The sequence below is a fragment of the Bos indicus genome, chromosome 27 (genome assembly GCF_029378745.1).
Source record: "Bos indicus isolate NIAB-ARS_2022 breed Sahiwal x Tharparkar chromosome 27, NIAB-ARS_B.indTharparkar_mat_pri_1.0, whole genome shotgun sequence".
NCBI lineage: Eukaryota > Metazoa > Chordata > Mammalia > Artiodactyla > Bovidae > Bos > Bos indicus.
This window is the reverse complement of record NC_091786.1, coordinates 1,277,038-1,299,010: the sequence shown is the minus strand read 5'-3', so window position 1 is coordinate 1,299,010 and position 21,973 is coordinate 1,277,038. Positions and strand designations below refer to the sequence as shown.

General features: G+C 56.5%; 1 protein-coding gene across 3 annotated transcripts in view; it reads right to left on the bottom strand.

Moving 5' to 3' along the window:
• Positions 1–1,732: 1,732 nt before the first annotated feature.
• The window catches only part of ARHGEF10 (Rho guanine nucleotide exchange factor 10), a 61,733-nt gene continuing 41,492 nt past the window's right edge, over positions 1,733–21,973 (bottom strand). For all 3 annotated transcript variants that reach the window (XM_019953372.2, XM_019953374.2, XM_019953375.2), the window contains 11 exons: positions 20,275–20,390; positions 19,784–19,911; positions 19,525–19,625; positions 19,232–19,353; positions 18,463–18,549; positions 17,614–17,816; positions 16,901–17,058; positions 14,692–14,834; positions 8,771–8,945; positions 5,542–5,664; positions 1,733–3,366 (listed from right to left, as the gene is read on the bottom strand). In XM_019953372.2, the coding sequence (XP_019808931.2) occupies positions 2,855–3,366; positions 5,542–5,664; positions 8,771–8,945; positions 14,692–14,834; positions 16,901–17,058; positions 17,614–17,816; positions 18,463–18,549; positions 19,232–19,353; positions 19,525–19,625; positions 19,784–19,911; positions 20,275–20,390 (1,868 nt within the window). In that variant the 3' untranslated portion in view covers positions 1,733–2,854. The remainder of the gene's footprint in view (positions 3,367–5,541; positions 5,665–8,770; positions 8,946–14,691; positions 14,835–16,900; positions 17,059–17,613; positions 17,817–18,462; positions 18,550–19,231; positions 19,354–19,524; positions 19,626–19,783; positions 19,912–20,274; positions 20,391–21,973) is intronic.

The window sequence follows — 21,973 nt, the reverse complement described above, 5'->3', positions numbered from 1 at the left end:
ATGTCAGCCGAGGACCCTTATGGAGCCACAAAATCTGGATGGAGAGCCCTCATCTCCCCACGGTCTGTGCATGAGGGACGCCGGGCTGAGTTTATGCAGAAGCCAGAGTCCATGCCTGACCTGTTCATAAACCTGAATGCGCGTGTCGAACTTGCTTAAAATACGAAACATTTAGGGGTCTCCTGCCAGGGCAGGTTCCTCTTTCTCTTGGCTGAGTGTGAATCCCAATCTTCTTTAGGCTATAGACTTACCACTATCGTACATCTTACTTAAACACCAATGTAAGCGATGGTGTTTGAACGTGGGCCCTTTGCCTCTGTTCGCGTCTGTCAGTCTACATGAGAAGTTCCATTTCAGGACCTAAACAGGGTGTTTTTGTAGTCCAGTTGGAAAAGCAGTGCTAAAATGAAACAGACCAGTGAGAAGTTGAGGACATCTGAGAACAGAACAGGAATCCCGGATGTTCATACCAGAAAATTTTGACACCACGCTGTGCGATGTTTGCTGGGGCCGCGAGGAGAGGAGGAGGAGCCGCCGAGACCTGCCTTGGCCGGGAGAACTCAGGGCGCCCTGTGCCCCGCGAGGTCTGCCAGCATCCCTGGCCCCACACTCAGGACGCCAGCGGCACCCTTGCCCCCGCAGGTGGTGAGCAGACTGCCCCCGGCCCCCGGGTGGAGGGAGCACTTGCCCTGAACGAGAACCACCGAAGCCACAACAGGAATCCTGTAGGTTAGCAGCAAGGAAGGAAACCAACAATTATTTTGGATGAGCAGAAATAAGCCCCATAACGTACTGACGAGAGCATCACATTCTGTTGCCTGCCTCACCTAGAGGTGTCGCCCTGACACTGCACCTGTGGGCACAGGGGAGGAAGCCTTCCTGCCTCTTCCAGGCGGTTGCCGCGTTCCCTCCCGGGGGGGGGGGGGGGGGCCCGGCTGTGCACCCACCACGGCAGGGCAGGCCTCTGCTCTGCGCACCCCCGACCCTTCCACTCATGCTGCCTACAGGCTTGGCTGTGCTGTCCGGCAGCAAATACACCCCAGCTGCTCGGGAAGGTCACGTCTCAAATGGCAGCCTACACGCTGGGCTGTGCACAGCTGACAAGGGGTCCGTGTGAGCCTGACGTACCGAGGTCCTCTGGATCCAAGTGGACGCTCTGGGGGACGGAGTTCCCAGCTGGACGGTCAGGCTAACCAGTACTCAGTCACTGCTGGCGAGGCCAGCGGACACAGAGGGCAGGGCTCCGGGATCAGCTCCGCGGGCGGCTCTGAGGTCCGTGCCCCCGGCCTTGTCTGCCGGTTCCGTGCCCTGGCTGCACTCCAGGCGGCCGCTTCCAGCAGAGGTCCCGGCCCTCCCCTCACTCCTCCTGTGAGTCCAGCCCTGTTGTCCCAGACCTGGGGAGCACAGGAAAGCTGGCCCCAGCCTGACTTTCCACCGGCGTCGCCTGCAGCCCCAGGGCGCCCGCCCGCCCGCCTCCCTGCACCCTGCGGCCCTGGCCTGACTTCCTGCTGGCACGCGGGCCCCGGGAGCACATGTCCACACGACGTCACTAAAAATAAGACTGGGGGGTTCTCGACTGCATCCCTGGAGTCTCTCAGCAGCGACTGGCGATTGAAAGTATCCTTCCACAAGGGCCTGGTGCCGCCTCTGGGAAGGGACCAGTGGGCAGTCCTGCCAACATAAGGGTCCCCTCTGCGTTTTACGGGAACAAAAGGCAACTCACGCTGTTGGATGTTGTATTTTTAAATAAAAAGACTTTATTTATGAAATAAGATAGCAGCTAGCAGTTTAAGGAAACCTGGGGAGATATTACTTCACATGGGGGCACATATGCACCTTGGAAAATATTTGGCTAAGTCACAAAATTAGCATTTTTAGTCAGCTTTAAAGTGCTGAATTCACTCAGGTAAATGCCTGCACTGTCTTTTCTTAACCACCCAGTGAGTAGAACATCGGGAGACAGATACACATGGAGCACAGGGAACCCAGGTCACTCGCTCACGGTGACCGAGGCAGGCGGCCTGTGTGCCAGGGCTGTGCTGACCAAGGGCCCCCCCACCTGTGTCCTGTGTTCACTGCCAGCAAGGCCACACCCCCGACCTGCACCACGCATGCTCCAGGACACGTTCAAGGCCAGACAGCACTCCTGGTCGACAGGTGCAAACACAGCAGGAAAGGATGGACCGAAACGCCGCCTGCCCAGCTCCGGCAACACAAAGACACAAGCATTTCTGACGTGGGTGTTTTGGTGTCGAGGCCTGACTCTAAATATTGATAGGAATTGAGCATTTTGGTTCAACGGAAACATTATTTGTGAAATGTTACACATAATATATTGACTAAAACTTTGTTAATTTGTTTAATAGAAAATTGCGATATAAAAATACTACTTTGTTAAAAATATACAATACATGCATTATAGCACTTTGGAAAACCCAGCTCAACTCAGAAAGCAAATACCACCACTTGGACTGGTATATTTTAACCAGCTTTCTTCATTGTTACAAAGTCTACTTTGGCGTTAAAGGATATACAACATAAATAAAAGTAGTGAATCTGAATCAAGTAAAATTGCTCTGAGACTGTTAATAAACCCCTCCACTACTGCACATGTGGGACTTCCTGTGAGTTCCGAGTCTGCGAGCTCTGCAGGTAACGGGGCAGACACGGAGCACCCTCAGCTCCACGAGCGTTCACCCGGGGCTCTGCTGCGGGAGGAGCAGCAGGGGGCTGCCCAGAGATGCCCCCAGGACGGTATTGCACATTTCGGCCCCAGAGACGGTCAGGGATCCGTCCCCAAGCAGCTCGACAGCGGTGAGCCCGCACAGGGCGTCGGCCTCAGCGGGCCCCTGGCTCACACGTGCAGCAGGGGGATCTGCCAGACCATGAGGGATGAGGCCAGCTCCTCCGGCCGCTGTGGCCTGGCCTTCCTGCTCACGCGCCGGTGGCCCTGGCCCCCACAGGCCACCAGCACGGAGCTGGCCCTGGGCCTTCGGGCCCGCCGGCCTCGGCCGGGGGACGTGCAGGGTAGGCGCAGGAGGTCCTGGGCGAGGCTCTCCTCCGGCCGGGGCTCCAGGGAGCCAGAGCCCTGGGAAGGGGTCGGGGACCCAGACGAGGAGGAGACGTCGCTGCCCTGGGTGACGGAGCCCGGCGAAGTACCCAGCCAGACCGCGTCGGGGCCGCCCCGGCCCATGCAGAGCCCCGGCCCCTCGCTGGAGGGCACATCCCGCTGCTCGTCATCCTGGGGGTCAGCACCGGGTGGCGGGCTGTCCCTGGGCCTGTCCTTGTCAGCCTTGAGGGCGGCCGCAGCCACGACCAGGAACTTGACAGGCCCGTGGTGCGCGTGGTGGGAGACCAGGCCCCGTCCTGCAAGGGCACAGGGTGAGTTCGGCCCTCCCTGCACTCCCCAGCCACCCCGCCACTCGGGACTCCCCATATGCGGCGGCTCAGAAGGAAAACAGCGCCCAGGCCACGTTCCCTTGCGCTTCCAGCTACTCTGAGAACACCCTCAGAACCATGGTCTAAAAAAGTACACCCACGGCTTTTGTCAACGGTATCTCAGTCTGGTACTTGCTTAGAATGGTTAAAGTGATAAAACAGGTATTTTGTTCTTTGCTTCAGAGCTTTCTCACCTGCTCTATGTGCTAAATCAATTCAGTCGTGTCTGAATCTGTGAGACCCCATGGAGCCCGCCAGGCTCCTCTGTCCATGGGATTCTCCCGGCAAGAATACTGGAGTGGGTTGCCATGCCCTCCTCTACGGGATCTTCCCAACCCAGGGATCTAAACCTGAGTCTCTTACATCTCCTGCGTTGGCAGCTGGGTTCCTTACCACTAGCGCCACCTGGGAAGCCCATGTCTAATATGACTTCCACCTCTTCCTTACAAACTGGCACCTAATATGGTCACTCAGTTCATTTTCCTCCATCCTCTCCCACTACCTGTCCACCATCCTGTAGTAAAGAGACATCTCATATAACAAATGGAGAAGGTAAAGTTTCATTTGGGTAAAAGAATAAGGCTAGATGAAGTACAAGCTAGAATCAAGATTGCCAGGAAAAATATCAATAATCTCAGATATGCAGATGACACCACCCTTACAGCAGAAAGCGAAGAAGAACTAAAGAATCTCTTAATGAAAGTGAAAGAAGAGAGTCAAAAAGTTGGCTTAAAGCTCAACAGTCAGAAAACTAAGATCATGGCATCCGGTTCCATCACTTAATGGCAAATAGATGGGGAAACAATGGAAACAGTGATAGATTATTTTTGGGGGCTCCAAAATCACTGCAGATGGTGACTGCAGCCATGAAATTCAACGATGCTTACTCCTTGGAAGAAAAGTTATGACCAACCTAGACAGCATATTAACAAGCAGAGACACTATTTTGCCTACAAAGGTCCACCTAGTCAAAACTATGGTTTTCTAGTAGTCCCCTATGGATGTGAGAGCTGAACTATAAAGAAAGGTGAGCACCAAAGAATTGATGCTTTAGAATTGTGGTGTTAGGGAGAAGACTCTTGAGAATTTTTTGGACTGCAAGGAGATCCAACCAGTCCATCCTAAAGGAGATCAGTCCTGAATGTTCATTGGAAGGACTGACGTTGAAGCTGAAACTCCATTACTTTGGCCACCTGATGCGAAGAACAGACTTATTTGAAAAGACCCTGATGCTGGGAAAGATTGAAGGCGGGAGGAGAAGGGGACGACATAGGTTGAGATGGTTGGATGGCATCACCAACTCAACGGACATGAGTTTGAGTAAACTCTGTGAGCTGGTGATGGACAGGGAGGCCTGGCGTGCCCAGTCCATGAGGTCGCAAAGAGTCAGACACGACTGAGTAACTGAACTGAATGGAAAAAAACAGGGTGTCCTTCCAACTTCTGTTTAGAAGTGTATTCCCTTCAGAGCATTCTCTGCTGTTGCTGTTGCTCCCTCTGTACTCGAGTGAGGTGAGACACGTCTCCCAGCCCTGAGCTTGGACACGCAGGTCGTTTCCTGCTCTTTCCGCATCAGGCCTGCTCCTCCATCTGGCTGCTTCCCGAGACAGGCTCCTGAAGGGGAAACCTGACTGCTGACGCTAGAGTGTCTTCAGGTCCTTGACACCCAGGTGCTTTCCAAAAGGCCGTGCCTATTGGAGCTCCTCCCAACACTGCACAAAAGCACAACCGAGCCTGCTCAGCTGCTGGTCTCTTCTGCTGCAAAGCATACCAGCATCCGTCTTCACTGAGTAAAGGCATATAGCAAGACAGAGACTAACAGATGGAGAAAAAGGTAACATGAAAACATGTTTTCAGGAGGAGGGTCTCCCTGGACCACTGATGACAGAAACAGGAAAATAAAAGCATGACCTGATGATTCAAGTTGATAAACAATCTTTACAGGACGAAATGAAGGAAAGAATGGTGGGAGGAAAGGAGAGCGAGAAGCCACCGAGATAATTCATACTAAGTGAAGACACAGCTGGACACAGACCCGTGGGCTCAGTAAGCGTCCGGGACAAGAAGAGGCCCCAGAGACGCAGACGCGCGGGGCGTACTCACCGGTCACCTTGGGGATGCCCTGCAGACGCGGGACGGGCAGGGCCACCACGACACCCAGGCTGGTGCCCACCATCAGCAGGCCGTGGCAGACGAGCAGGCTGGTCACAGACAGCCGCTGGTGCCCTGGACGGAGGGGACAAGAGAGCTTCTGCCCGCAGCCCAAGCTCCGGGGCAGCAGTCCCAGGAACTGCCCAGAAACACTGCAGACTCCCACCCCGAGTGCTCCCCAAGCCACATCTCCCAGGAAGGCGGGTGTTGCCAGAGCCCTAAGCTCACGCTGCGATGCTGCAGCCAGATGAGGAAGACTCTGAGGAGTGGGTGCATCCCGGCTGCACTCAGGACCACACAGCCGCGGCCAAGGGACAATCCAGGCATGACACTCTAGGCACCACTGGGCCGGCGCTTCCAGAGCCGAGCACATCCCCCAGAGCCGTGCAGGAATACCATCTACTTCCAGGCAGAGCCACACGCGCACACACACACGCATGCACACACACACACACACACGTCAGACAGCGGCCACCGTGAGCCAGGGCCCACTTGCACAGAAGAGACCCCACTGTGGGTCGGGCTCCCAGGGCAGCCCACCCCAAGCCTCTCAGGGAAGAGACACAACTGAACGCTGCACAGAGGTCTGTGGGCAGGAGATGCCTGAGGTCTGGGCAGCTCTGGGAAACACAGAGACGAGACTCTGGAGTCCCAGGGAGGGCTGACTCTGGGCTCACGGCCACCCCTCTGCGACCCTGCCCCCAGCAGCAGCGCCTCCAGCAGGAGCTCAGCCAGGCGCCATCCAGCGGCTCCCTTCAGCACTGCACTCGAGCGCGAGACCAGCCGTCCAGGCTGCTCCCAGGAAGCCAGGAGGACGCTTAAGAACAGCTGGACCCTTCTGTTCCCCAGAAACGAGTCATTTCCAGCTTTTCTGCATTTGACCTGAAGTTCCCCTTAGATAAACAGTGTGAAAATGAATGGTCTAAACGCAAAAGCCAAAGGCAGGTCAGCATATCTACAGAAGTCCCTTTATGATTACTTTTGCAGCAACAACCACCACCAAACGAAAAGAGCAGCTACGGAAGCCAAAGCGTTGGTTTTACTTCTAAACACAGGCATGTGGTTTTTAAAAAGCTAGTGTACAAAGTTCCCAGGATCCTGAACGTGTGCCTGTGGGGGCGGCTGGGGCTCTGGCAATGACTAGGACCTGCATGTCTGCCTGCATCTCAGTCTGCTCCCTGGCTCAAAAACAGTTACTCTCGAGTCTGGTTTAAGTTGCTGAATTCCCTTCTGATGTGATTGATGGGACTTAGAAAAGCTACACTGACTTTTTGATTAGATAGAAAACGTGGCTGTTTCATTTGGTGGCGTCACCCCTGGAAGGCACTGCGTTCGCTGCCCGGGCCCTGCGAAGGCCGATCTGACGCGCACTCAGCATGCTCCACCCGCCCTGCCGCCCTGGACACAGCAGGAAACAGCTGCATCCTGGTGTCCCTCGTGACCCAGAGGACACGCCACCCTCTGAACCTTGGCCAGAACCCCCCACCCCCAGAGGGGAGCTGGGAAGGCTGATCGGCTGCCCTTGCAAACGTGCGTGCTGACCCAAGGCGCCACCACTGTCTGCTGAATCCGACATGGCTTATGGCAAACGTGTGGCACTAACGGTGCTCAGAGTGAGCTCCAGAGAGGACAGAAAGAGGTGGCTCATCACGCAGACCCGGCCCACAGGAGCGCCGGCCAAGCCCCCGTAAACTAAACAGGTCATCAACACTGTGACAAAAACAGGCATGAGTTACAGTATATATTTTTTTCCAACTCTTATTCCTCCTCGCCTGGAAAGTCTTCATTTCTAGAACCTACTGGGCTTGCACATTCCGAGAGAGCACAAAGGGACAGGTTACGTGTTACTGCCGTTTCTGCATAAAAAGCAAAGCCCACTCAGTGGCCTCAGGAACACAGCTGTAGAATGAGGCCCACACACGCGTGTCCAGGGTGACGGGAGCCCAGTGGCTGCAATGCCACAGACCCGTGGTGCACTGACTGAAGGCCTGAGTGTCAGGCAGAATACCACGAGGCACTCACTGTGCACCACTGGCCCGAGGGTAAGATGATTCAAGAAGACACGCGAGAGGGGTTCCCTGCTCCCAGATCACCAGTGCACCGAGAACCAGACCCGCGGCAGACAGCTATCTGAACATCCTGGCAACGCTGTCGGTGAGGCCGCGGCCTCACGCCAGTGTACCCGAGTTCTGCTCTAACTTCCACTTTCCTCACGGCCTGCCACACCTGGTGGCTCCAAATCCAGAAGTAAAATACGAGATGCAGACAGAGCACAAACCCCCGGGTACCACCGAGCTTCTGAGGATGTCTCACACGACACACTGACACGGAGCCCACGCCAACCAGAGACTCCGCCTCGATGGGCCACAGCTCAGGAGGAAAGGACCCAGGCCTGGAGCACGCGGGGCAGAGCGGGCAGGTGGGGCAGGCACGGGCCCGTGACAGTGGGCAAGGCCATGTGGGTCCTGAGCCTGATAGCAGGAGCCACGCTGGTGGGTAAGACACAGGGCATTAGCCAGAGGCGGGGATGGGAAGAGAGGGAGATGGGGCCCGCCCGCAGCCCAGCGCACATGGGCCACGGGCCTGCTGGGTTCTGACCCACGGGGACTGGGGGCTGCGGCGCCTGGGGGCCCACACAGATCCGTTCACACCACGCAGGGCGGCCTTTGCTCTGCCGGCAGCCAGGAGAGGCGGCCAATGTGGAGAAGGACAGGACGCACCTGAGGTGTGAGCATGCTTCCAGAAGGCCTGCTGAGACATGCACACGTGCCAGGCAACTCACGTACATACTAGCTACATGCATGTACATACTCATACACACGGGCCACGTGCTAATACATGACAAGCACATGTGCATACATAATAGCCACATGCCTACATACACAAGCACGCACGCGCGACACACGCAGCCCACACCCCCCTGCTCTGCATGCTGGCTGCTCTGAGTCCCGCTGTGGGAGCACCTCCCTTCCTGGGGCTGGTGGAGCCCAGTGGGCCCGCCCTGTGACTCCCCAGGGCCCCCACAGCCTCCGGCCAGTCTCCCCCATCCTCCGCTCCTCTACTTCAGGTCCTGCCCACCCCCGACCCCGGGGCCTGCTGACCACAAGGAACAGTCCGCGACCCTCGGCTCTGAGGAGGGTGCCCCGCTGGGCCCCGCGCCCCAGCCCTGGGGAGGCCCCACCTGGCAGCATGTGGTGGACGGGGGTGGCAATGTTGACATCCTGCAGGTGCTTGAGCGTCTCCGTGTGGAACAGGCGGAGCGTGGATCCCGAGGTGAAGGCGACCCAGATGCCCACGCCGGCGATGGCCATGTGCGAGACCACCATGCCCTCCTCCTGGTGGGCCTCCAGCTGGCCCTGCGGAGACAAGGGAACAGACACGGTGTGGCGTCGGGTGCTGCGCACTGAGTCTCGGGCGGCCTGTCATCCCCCCATCTGTGTGCGGTGTCCAGCCAGCACCCTAGACCTCACCTCCCATCAACCACCTGCCATGAGGGCACTGTCACCCCAGACCCAGGGGCGCTGAGCAGCAGGCCCTGGACGCGTGTGGACCCATCAGCCCCAACCTGAAGGGAGTGAGGGGCCGCACTGCCCATGGGGAGACCCGGGAGGCAGCAGGATGCTTGCCCGCTCTCAGCGCCCCTCCACGTCCCCCACTCCGGTCCCTGCACGGCCACCTGCTGCTGCTCTGGCTGACCGGGTCCCCCCGAGCCTCTGGGCTGAGCGTGTCCCCACCTCCACCCTGACTGCCCTGCTCTGGGAGAACCCCAGGAGGACCCCTGCACCCTGTGCCCACAGTGGACAGCTGGTGCTGGGCAGCTGCGGTCACTGCCAAGGACTGAGCGGCAGGTGGGGTGAAGCCCAGAGACTCGGAGCGAAGGAACAGCATGCCCACAGAAGCCCTCTTAGCCCAGAGTGGATCACAATCCTGCCCCACTCCCTGCCCTGGAAAGAGGTCACTGAAGACCCCCTAAGGGTAGACAGCAGGTTCACCCCTGTCCTGGGGCTGCTCCTCAAGTGCTGAGAGCACGAGTGTTCACCACCCGCGACGCAGGCTGCGCACCGTCCTCACATGCACACGGGAAGGGTCTGCTGGCAAACCTTCCCGCCACACCCACACCGCCGGGCACACCCGAGCTGGACCTGAGAGTGCGCTTTTAGTAGGGTGGGGATTCCAGTCCCTAGGCGTCACACCCCGTCTTAAGTGAAGGTGGCCCTGAACGCCTTGGGGGGTTTCTGAGGCCGCTGCACAGGGGCTGCAGAGCCTGGGGAGGAATGGCCAGGGGTCACCCCAAAGCCAGAACTCCGGCACCACCGAGATTCTGGAGCCGCGGCGCTCAGTGGCTGGAGCACACAGTTCTGTCGCCACCACGAGCCACAGCTGCGCGTTCCCTCGGAAGGCAGGCCCCTCCAACATGCATGTGCGCCTCCCACAGAGTCTCCCGATAATCGCAAGTGCAATTTAAACGTGCCAGCGGGCTGGGCCGGCGTCTCAGTCAGGAAGGCGTCCTGAGTCCTCAGGGAGAGGCCCTCCTGAGCGCACGCGGAACCCCACGGTCCGCTTTCTAGGGAAGGACAGCCTGCGCTCCAGCAGCACTCGGGCCTCAGCTCCCCAACGCCGTCTGCGGCACGCGTCAGCGCTCCTCTGCTGTCACTGCTGTCTCCGTGGGGGTGACATGGTGTCTCATGGGCGCTTCAGTCTGCGTTTCCTTGAAGACTAACGATGTGGTGTGCCCTTCCCTGAGTGCGTGGGCCTACTGGGTATCTTCCCTGTGGAATGGTCCATGCAGAGCCTTGGTCCACTTGTGAACTTATTCCTGCTCTGACTCTTGAGCCGTTTAATGTACATCCTTGGCAGGTCCATGACTGGTCTGTCAATGTGTCCTGCCTCCCGAGGGTCGGCTTTGCACTCTGTTGGCAGCCTGTGGAGGGGCTGGGCTGCCCCACCTGCGTCGTCACGTGACAGACACAGCGGTTCTCTCCTGACGGGCCTCCCAGTGGACGGTCTTGGTCCTCGTCTTCTGAGAACCGGCGCAGACCCCTCGGGAAGCCCACTGCCCAGACGGGGCTGCAGGAAGTGGGCGCCTGGTGTCACCCCACACCCTGCGCACCGCCGAGAGAGTGGGCGGCCGGCCTGCGGACCGCGTGCAGACACTGACCTCCCGTGTCCAGTCACCTCCGAGGGAGAGCTCAGGACAGCGGGGCCACCCCGGGAGGCAGGGCCAGGGGGCCCCCCAGAGAGGAACAGGGCGCCACGAGGCCGTCCCCACGCTCCCAGAGCTTGACGGAGCACCATGCCTGCGGCCCTCTGGCGGCCGACTGTCTCAGCGTCAGTGCTGAGCTTCTGCAGGGAGCCCGGAGGCCGCAGTCTGGGGAGGCGGCCGGTCCCACCCCCGCCCAGCCTGGGGCAGGCCCGCTGCTTCTCCAGAACCACCGTCCTGCGGGTCCTCCGGTCACATGTCTCCCAGGAGGAACTCACAGGTCGGTCCTGGTGCCCCCCCGACTGGGCCCCGCGGGCCCACGCCACCTCGTTCCCTCCAGAAGGGCCTCAGTCCCCACCCCGCTGCCCTCCACCCGCAGGCACGGGAACTTTCCCACGGAGCTCTGCGGTAACGCTCTCAGTGCCTCTTCCGTGGCCAACCTCACGCCCCTCCCCTCAACGCCTCTCAGAAAATCCTCCGGGAAGACAGATTTCCTCACTTCTGGCCGGTGTTTAAATCCCTGCCCGCCCACGGCCTCCGGAGCACAGCACGGGGCTCAGGGTCACGTGGCAGCTGGTTCCAGAAACAGAGCCCAGCGCACCGCCTCGTGGCCGCAGCCTCTGCCTTGCCAGCCCTGCCCAGGCAGGCCGTGCCCCCAAGCCCTGGATGGGCCAGAGGCTGACAGCCCCTGAACCCAGGCGAGGACTCTGAGCCCCAGCCCAGCCTGTGCCCCTCACACCCCCATGCCCACGCTCAGCCTGTTTCTGGGCCGAAAGGCCCAGAACCGCCTGCTCACGTCCCTATCAGCCCTGCCCTGGGACGCTGTGTGTCCTTCCTTCTGGGGAAGCCCGCCTCCTCCTCCAGACAGGGCCGCTTTGGGGGTCAGGTCCCCACTCAGAGGGCCCCTGCCTGGTGCAATGCCTGACAGCTGGCTTCTTAAGAGGCAGGACGTGGGGCCTGGCAGACCCACAGCTGTCCTCACCCGGACATGCCCCCCAGGGCCGGCGGCCAGCATCGCCCTCACCCACCCTGGGCACCGTGACCCACCCCTGAGTTCTCCCTGTGTGCCGGCGCTCTGCACGGCACCTGCACGCGGTGAGCACAGGACACGGCTCCCTGCATGACGGACAGTGCGAGTAAGAGCTCATCTCAGGACGCTCGGCTTGCCTCCCGCTGTCTCAGAAGCTAGGTCTTCTGTTTGAAAACGGGAAGTTTCGGCAACAGGGCACTTAAGTCCCCTTCTACCATGATATCATGAGGCTCCCGACACCAAAGGCCTCTGGAGGGGCAGGGTCCCGACCCTCAGTGGGTGTCTCAGAACCAGCCCACCCATGGACTCAGCACTGTCCCCGCTGTGCCCTGCGTTTCGTCTTTCTACAGAGTGACAGGAATTAACTCAAAAGAGACACATCAACTCAGGCAACACTCTGCTACCTTTATAACTTTTCCGTTTCATTCTTCCCATTTTCCCCTTCAGCATCAGGGGTGGGGTAGAAGGAAAGCTTTTTGTCCTTCTTTCCTTCTGTCTGTCTGCAGTCAGTAGTACTGCACATTGCAGAAAATCAAGAGTAAGGAAGAACAGGCCTTAATGGAAACAGCTCCAGTAAGAAAACTGAGACTGAAATTAAACCATGGCTCCCAGACACAAAGCTGCGTCGTTAGTACCCGCAGAGCCCGGAACATTCCGCGTGCTCCCAAGCGTCAGGCTACCTTCCGAGCTGCGGCCGTGTTCCCAAAGCTTGACGTTTTCCTAAAAGGCATGAAATGAGTCCCAGAAAGGAGGCTCTTGTAGCTGGGAAGGAGGAAGAAGCCTGACCCCCAAATCCATGCAATGCAGCTCCATTTCGTATACTGAGCATTCATGGTTCCCCGTCTGCTCTCCCTGACCCAATGGCGGGCAGGTGAGGAATTCTATTCCCACAGCACTGGGCACACGGCCTGCCCACGGCAGCACCATGACACTGAGCTGGCCCTGCAGACCTGCCACCACCTGGAACTGGGCCAACCACTGCCGAGCAAAGGTCACTGCAAGCACACTCGTATGCTGCTGAACCTCAGACACCCTTTCCTTCTGAATGTACATCGTATCTCACCTTCTGATTGACCCAATCCAGAAAGAGTGCAGCCTCGTGAACGTCACAGCAGCACGCCGTGACTGCCCATGGCACCTCCGGGAACTCTCCCAGCAGCAGCTGCCCACATTTACCCTACACCCTCACCCCCGACCAAAGAGGGTGGAGACCACCGTGATTCAGATCTCTAGGGCTACACCAGCAGCCCACTGTGGTCTCCCTGCACGACGGAACCACAGGACAAATTACATCTTTTCATAACAGCTTCTCTATATATAAACACATCTACTCATTTTGGTACTAAAAATGCACAGAAAGGAGGCTCTTACTTAAATCCAAACATACTATTTCTGAGTATCCGAGATTTACAGCATACACTCTTTGGAATTTTTGAATGGAATATATTCTGAGGATTATAAGGTCGTACTGTTACGCTACCCTGGAATTGCCCTGGTGGTGGCTACAGAAACCATCTTTCCGGCTTTTGGTATGAACGTATGACAAAATTAATGCACTGGTTTTGGAGAAGTGTCCTAAAGCAGCGGTGCCCAGCATGTTGGCGCCAGGAGCGATTTCATGGAAGACAATTTTTCCTCGGGTGGAGGGGGGTAGTTTCGGAATGAGACAAGTGCATTCCATTTACTGTGCCTGCTACTCTAGTATCACGTCAGCTGCACCTCAGGTCAGCAGGCACTAGACCCTGGAGCTTGGGGACCCTCTCCTAATGAAGGGTTGTTATATTATTATTCCTTCTGTGTGAAAAGAAATCGAAATACGACCACCGTGCACTGTGGGGCTGAGCTGGGATGTGAACTCTGACTCTCACAAGCTGACTGATAAGGGGATGCTGCTGCGGTGCACGGCAGAGAAACGTGGTTCCAGCAAGTGGTTTCCACGCTGATGAGCCTCCTGTGCAGGCGCTGTGGTCAGTGACTTCTTCACGCCCCACTGAGGGTGTCTTACTACCCTGAGGTACGTGAAGTGAGAAGGAGCAGATGCATAGAAGCAGAAACAAGTTACTACACAAACACTGACAGGGACTCCCTGGAGGGCCAATGGCTGGGACTCAGCGCCTTCACTGCCAGGACCCTGGGTTCAATCCCTGGTGGAGGAACCGCAATCCTGCAAGCCATGCGGCACAGCCAAATAAAGAACAAACAGGAAATACCGGGCAAAGCCAGGTTCCTCTCCTGCCTCTGCTCTTGCCATCAGCCCCGTCTCCTCTCCTGCTGAGCGCTGACCCTTTGTCACCTGAGGAGGCTCTGTCCTGAGGGCCCCGGGGAGGTCACCTCAGAAACACGGAGGAGCGGCTTGTGGTCCAACGGCCAGCACACCCCACTGTCGGCACCTCGTGTCTGTGGCTTTGTTTGGGCTCTCACGTCCCTCCGTCCACAATGCCTCCAGGGTAAAGAGTCGGGGTCTGAGACCGAGCTCTGATTTCTCCAACAGCTGTCATCTCTACTGAACAAATCTGTTTATCGCACTGACGCGAAACATCTCTTCAATCAAACACTAAGCTTCCATATGTCCCTGAAGACTACCCACTATGTTCCTACCGAGTACATTTTTTAAAGTAACATTAATACTAATCAGCGGGTACGCAATGCATAATTATCCCCTGGGTGTGGCTGGAAAAGGGCTGTGGGATCCTCAAGTTAATCCTTCTTCCCACGCCAAACTAGGAGGGTTCTCCCTTTAGCGCAGTGGCCGCAGGCAAGACGCTGCCTGAGCTTTCTACAGGTGAGGGGCACGCTTCAGCCATGCCTGGGAAGTCAGTGCACTGGTGCATGGTATCTTTCCCACACGATGTCGCCACTTAAAACAACTTACCTCCACGGCAAGAGTCTCCACACTGATGATGAAAACTTGACCTCCAGACGCCGCCCACAGTGTGTCTTCCATCAAGAGCAGACTTCGAACTGGGAGGACGCCTAACTTAATCACCGTTTGAGGCTCGGAATTCCAGGATCCATCTTGAAAGAAAATATTTCTTTCAATTTCATTCAAATTCAGTTTCTCAAACTGACATTTCTTCAAAGACGACACACAGATGGCCAACAGGTACATAAAAAGATGCTCAGCATCACGCATCATCAGGGAAATATAAGCCAAACCCACAGTGAGATACCACCTCACACCTGTCAGAATGGCCATCACAAAAAGACAACAAATAACAAGTACTGGTGAGGATGCAGAGAAAAGACAAGCCTTGTGCACTGCTGCTGGGAATGTAAGCTGGTGCAGCCACCTTGGAGAACAGTATGGAGGTTCCTCAGAAAGCTGAAAAGAACTACCACACGCTCCAGCAACACCACTGCTGGGCACATATCAATCCACACAGAACAGAAACACTACTTTGAAATGATACACACCCTTCAATGTTCACTGCAGCATTTACAACAGCCAAGACACAGAAGCAGCCTAGAGCTGCTGATGGATGAACAGACACAGAAAACATGATACGTATACACACAATGGAATATTACTCAGCCATAAGAAAGAATGAAATCGTGCCATTTGTGAGAACGTGGATGGACCAGCAGGACTCAATGCTAAGTGAAATGAGTCAGAGAAAAGGAAACACTGTTATGGTCTCACTTATATGCGGAATCTAAAAAAGCCAAACTCAGAAACAGAGCAGAAGGGGGGCTGCCAGGGGCTGGGGGTGGCAGAGACAGGGCGATGATGGCCAAAGGGCACAGACTGCAGTTATAAGACGAAAGGTTCTGAGGACCCAATGTGCAGCATTATGGTTACAGTTGAAATTTGTTAAGAGAAAGGACCTTAAATGTTCTCAGAACAAAAAGAGCAATGGCTAGCATGTGATGTGATGGGGGTGGGAGCTAGGAGGTGGTGGTGACCACTTCGTAACATGTACGTGTATCAAGTCGAGACACGGTGTATCTCATACTTGCTGTTGCTGCTGCTAAGTCACTTCAGTCATTTCCGACTCTGTGTGACCCCATGGACAGCAGCCCACCAGGCTCCCCCGTCCCCGGGATTCTCCAGGCAAGAACACTGGAGTGGGGTTGCCATTTCCTTCTCTAATGCATGAAAGTGAAAAGTGAAAGTGAAGTCGCTCAGTCATGTCTGACTCTCAGCGACCCCATGGACTGCAGCCTACCAGGCTCCTCCATCCATGGGATTTTCCAGGCAAGAGTACTGGAGTGGGGTGCCATTGCCTTCTCCGGTACCTAAAACTTACACAGTGTTATATGTCAGTCATATCTCAGTAAACTTTGTGGGGGCGGGGGGGGGGTAGGTTTAAGTTCACCCAATAAACAAAAATAAAGCCTGAATAAATTCGTAACACTAGAAGAAATGGACACAGACACCCCAAATCAAATTGGAGACCAGATATATCATAGTCATTTCAAACTTTCAAATAGTCGATAGTTCCCATGAAATTTAAACTCTACTGGAGCAGCAGAAAAAACAACTTGAGTAATGCTGAACAAAGGTTGCAGAGAAGAAAAGCAGAGAGAATCCCATGATAAGCACTCATGTGATTCTAAATACATGTGTATTTAAACACGAAATCACACCAAGCAGGAGCGAAACAATGGGTCCTCTGCAGAGTGAAACCTCAATGAGGGGCCCCGGATCCTGCTGCACCGCTCATCCTCTGCAGGAGTTCAGCGCGGGCCTTAACCCACCCCTACCCGGGGCCGCGGGCTTCTGCTCTGGGACGCAGTGAAGTGTGTGCAACAGCTGGCGCTGTGCCGGGCGGCCTAACCCTGACCCTAACCCAACAGCGAGCGCTGTGCCGGGCGGCCGGCTTCTGTCTACGTCCTCCCTTCAGGACCGACTGAGTCACGGGAGCCTCGGGATGCGGGGTGGCAGGTACTGATGGGACTGCCGTTTGGCCCGGAGTGAACCACCCCCACCCCAGATGCAGCAGTGACACCTCTGCACAGGCGCGCCCCGGGACACTCACCATCCTCTGCGCAGGCGCGCCCCGGGACACTCACTATCCTCTGCGCAGGCGCGCCCCGGGACACTCACCATCCTCTGCGCAGGCGCGCCCCGGGACACTCACCATCCGCTCTGGCGTAGACGGCCACGGCGCCGTTGACCAGGCCGGCGTATAGGCTCTGGGCTGTGCAGGCCAGGCTCATGACCGTGGACTTCTCCGGGGTGAAGAAGTGCTGCAGCCGCACCTTCTTGCAGCCCTGGCTGCTCTTGTAGATGGAGATGCTGAGAGATGCATCACCCGGTGGGCGCTTGCTCACATGGAAGGGCGCGACCACCAAGCAGGAGAACCCTGTCCACCCCAGCCTGCCCTTCCCCACCTCCCGCTCCTTCTGCAAACACCTGGTTGCAGTGAAAAGGCTGCTGACCCTCTGATCTCTCTCTTCTCTTTTAAAAGACAAGTTCTGGGTTCTTTTTTAAGCCTAGTTCTTCCTACAGATCTAGGGACTTCACACTAGGAAAGTCAACGCAACTTCCCTTTAAACTCTGAACGATGCTCAGTGTGAGGTTAACACAGAGCACAACTGTTTCATCCTGAAGTCTAAGAGTGATGTGCACTTAGAAGCATGAATCAGCAGCAAGCGCGTCCGTGGCAAAGGGCAGCAGGAACTAGAACTCTCCCTGTCAGGTGCTGCCGCTCCCTGGGGTTCCCCAGGAACGTCCCACACACGGGCTCCTTCAGAGTCCGAGTCCCAGCCTGCTCCACCCTCACTGCACAGACCCCAGCAGAGCCGCCAGGGAGGGGCAGTGGCAAGGCCCAGGGCGGGGGGAGGCGCTCACCTGCCCTCCTCCGTCCCCAGGCAGACGGCGGGCACGCCCAGCACCCGGCCGCCGCCCTCGGGCTCACGGGGCCTGTCCTCGGCGGGCACGTACACCATGCACAGCACGCGGGACTCCACGTTGAAGCACTCGATGACCTTGGGGCTGGAGTTGTGGAAGGAGACGATGGCGATCTGGCCCATCTGACTGGTACAGCTGCCAATCTGGGGGTCGGGGGCAGAAGTGAGCAGGGGGGGGCTCCCACGGTACCTGCACAGCGGACCCCCCAAGGCCACAACGAGACCCAGCTCTGGAGTGGAACCAGCTCCCAACAGTGTTGAATGACCTTCCACGTATGCTCCCTCTGCCACCCTCTGTGTTGTTAGTTAACCTTTTCCTTTACTTAAGCAACGAGAGAAGTTTTGCTCTTGTAAAAGTCACATTTACATCCTTTAAACCTGAACACCTAGCACCACAGTAGAGGCCCATCGATATGTAATTCAAAGTCTGGAAATACAGACTAGAATCAATCTTAAACCAGGCCTTACCTAAGAAAACAAGGATATAAAAAGAGGAGAAAAGGGGTGAGAACTCCCCCGGTTGAAAGGAAAAAAAAAAACATTTAAATACTTCTATTATTTAAGTTAGTTGTCTTTGGACTGAAATTAATCTGGAGAAGTTTTATTGGAAAAAGAAAAGAGAGAAACATTTCACTCTAGGATTGTCCTTTTCTCATCCGGGACTTCCATGTTTATCGCGCACTGACCAGTAACAGCAATCTACGGGACGGCCCTGCCATTTTTTCATCTCATTAATTGTGGATATGGATTCTTCACAAACCTGAATTAAAAACAAACAAAGGCGTCTTACCCACAGGAAACCGTGAGCCACGGAAAATGAGTCTGACTGATTCTCGTTATTCAGGTACGGCTCAGGATTATAAACAGCACATTCAATCTAAAGGGGAATACAATCAAAGACTCAAATTTAAAATGGGACACAGAGGAGGCTGGAAGGCAAGTCTTTTAACAGATAAACAGAGTCTGACATAAGCCACGGAAATGACAAAGACTAAGAGAGGAAAAGATGGATGTATGAGTTGTAGAGATTTCGTTTTTAGAAGCAAACACCTCAGTGTGCCCGGGGGCTGCATCCCCACGGGGGAGGCCACATCGACAGGCCCATGCCTCTCCTAGGGGCCACATCGACAGGCCCATGCCTCTCCTAGGGAGCGGGCTCTGCCACTGCAGGAGTCCCCGTAAACCGAGGAAGCTCCAGGTCTGAGTGTCGGCCAGAGACCACATGGGAAATAGTAACATGTCTCTTAAAGAAAGATACAACCACGTGTCTCAGAGCTCACAGCAGTCACTGGTCATAGTGCCTGAGTGCACAGCACAGGCACACCAGTACAAGGCCACCTGGAGATGGGTTTGCTTCAGTAAAGAGTGGGCCCCACACCCCAGGCCGGCAGAGAGCCCCAACTATGACCCACGTGGGAGCCCAGCTGCCGTGCGAGGGGCCTGGGAGGAGGGCAGGGCAGCGGCCGAAACGAGCAGGCTCTGGCCTGAAGCACCCCAATTCTGCAGGATCTCTACACACGCCAGACCAGAGGCCACACCCAAGGCTGCCCAGGCCCCACCTTGAACTCCTGCTGCTTGGCCACTGTCACGGGCATGTGTCCCAGGAGGAGTGGGTGTCTCTCCTTCCTGATCTGGTTCCCGTCGTCCTCCACGCAAAACCAGCCCAGGTGGTTCTCCTCCTCTGCAGCCGCCGGAGAGAACGGACAGAGGTGAGGACGTTCTTGCCGGTGACCGGACAAACCCCTTCTCAAGCTTCCTTCCCAGCCGCAGGCTTACCCTCCCGGGCGTGCACCCATCATAAGAGGAACGCATGCCACCCCTCGTTTCATCAGCTGACCTCAACCCGTCTTACCCAGGGCGAGCTTGGCCATCTGCAGGCTGTTGATCCAGGACTCCTTGATGGCGGGAGTGAAGGTGTTGAACACGGCGGTGAAGAAAGTCGGCCGGCCGGACCTGCAGGGAGAAGGGAAGGCCGTTCACTCCGTAAGTGGGCTCCAACACGTGAAATCCAGTCCCGGGGCCTGCCTGTAGGATACGGTCCCTGAACCGCGAAGACGAGCAGGTTGGGACAGAGGCCCGAGCTTGCAGGCTGCCCGCTGAGGCCCACTAACTTGTCCTGCTTCCCCGGGAGCTGCAACTGCACGCGACAGCAGTCGGCCGCACGGATCTCTTCTTCCTTCTTCAGAATCAGCCTCTGTAAGCCAGACATCCAGTCCTGGGCCACCAACGGGTTCAGGTTCTAGGAGGAAACGCACAAGCGCACAAAAGTGTTAGTAAGACAGCACCAAACCGAGGGAGAGGAAAAAAGCGATGCCGTGAAGTGAAAGACCCAGGGAGACCAGTGACACTTCTCACGTCAGGAAAAAGGCCCCTTGGGAGGAGGGTCACATGGTGCCAGGACGTTTCTAAGAGAACTGAGGCTCGAGTCAGCCTCAAGGCGAAGATGGTTACACTGGAAGGCTTCAGCTCCTCAGAAACAGGAGACACCGACAGTCAGATCAAAGCTTGGAGTAACTCCAGTCCTCCCTTGTGGGTGGAGGCAGCCATGCTGACGATGGTTTAGAGACTAAAACAGAATTTGAACCCAAGGTTCGGCTGTCACCTGATAGTTTCCTTTGAGGTTTCCAACCAGCTGAGTGATGTGACTGATGACGCTGAGGTCATGCAGCAAGTTTTGCAGGTCTTGATACAGCTGCCCCGGCCCCACGTAGACTCGGTCTGCAACACAGGCGACAAAAGGCACACGCTGAGGACTGCCCTGGTGCTCCAGCGGCTCTGGAGGCAGGGGGCCCTGGTCCCACCCCTGGTCAGGGAACTAGATCCCACAGGCTGCAACGGAAGATCCCAAGTGCGGCAGCTAAGACTCGGCGCAGCCAAATGATACTAAAAAATTAAAGTGCACAAATCTCAGCATGTTCCTGCCAAGGCTCGAGGAAGGAGACTCGAGAACAGAGTCAGGCTCACCCAGAATTTTTTAAAGGTGAATGTTTCTATGTAAGGAGATGCTTTCTGTTTCTGACCTTTCATTTTGAAGTAATCTGAGACTTTCCAGAAAAGCTCTAACAGCATAAAGTTCCCTGTACCTGGTGCTGGATGGTGACGGGTCAGAACCACAAGAGCATCCTCACAAAGCAGGAAATCACATGGATGCAGCAACACTGACCAGCGTGGCCCCACCCAGACCTCAGGGCTCCTGGGAAACGAACAGCTTCTCACCAGGCCTGTCTCCATGGAAACTGCAACAGGCTTGAAATCTCAGGGTTGGAAAGCCAAGTGGAGTCCCTGTGGCCAAGGACGCAGTGACTGTGCCCAGAAACCCCCAGGAGCGTGGGCCGGGGCCCAGCGGACATGGCTGACGGCAGCTCTGTGCCCGAGGGTCCTACATCACCCCAGGCTCCCAGCACACACCGGGTGCCAGGGGCCTCCAGGACCAGGGCTCTCCAGGTGGGGGGAACCGGGCAACAAGGAAGTCGCAGACAGACGCCAGCAGGGATGGTGGGGGCGCCCCTGGCTCCTGACGTGCACATCACCCCAATCCACCGCAGGTCTCCATGGTCTGTGCCTGCTCCCGGACGGGGGCACCGCACTTGGCTGCCGGTGCCCCACAAGAGCCCCTCTGCCCACAGCCACGGCCGCACCCGAGCCCAAGCGCATCTCCCCTTGGGACAGAGGCCCAGCCATGCCTCTGGTTTTCACTGCCAATCGTGAGCATTAAGTAACTACATAGAAATCAATGGGAGTGATTTTCCCAAAATGACATGCATCAGAATTTGCACAACTGCTCCCGCCTGCTGAAAAGTTTCAGGAACCTGTCCTCAGGATGGGCCAGCGGCCGGGTGGCAACGCCTTCCCCCTCTTGTGTACACGTCTCTGAGGGCCTGACAGCTCACCCCCTGCCCCAAAGGCCCCCCAAGCACCCATGTTGTGGACCAGCCCCTCAACACCTGCCACGGTGCCCACCTGGCACAATTTCTTGCAAATTGAGGGTGGTCTAGGGGCCACTTGTGGAAACTGAACTGAGGTTACGAGAATCCTAGATGAAAAATCCAATGTCACCTTATTTTTGCCATAAGGGAAATTTATTTCCTTATAAACCCGCCTCCTGCGATAGCATGGAGCAGAGTAAAACTAAGACATGGTGGGCACAGAATTTTGCAAAATAAGTTCCTGAACTTAAACCAACCGAGAGCTTCTGGCTTGCAAGGCTCCACACCTAGCAGAAAGCTTGAGGCCTCACGTGGCACCCCCCGAGGACAGGCAGGGCGCGGGGCGGAGGCGCCTTCCATCCCGGCTCTGCAGGG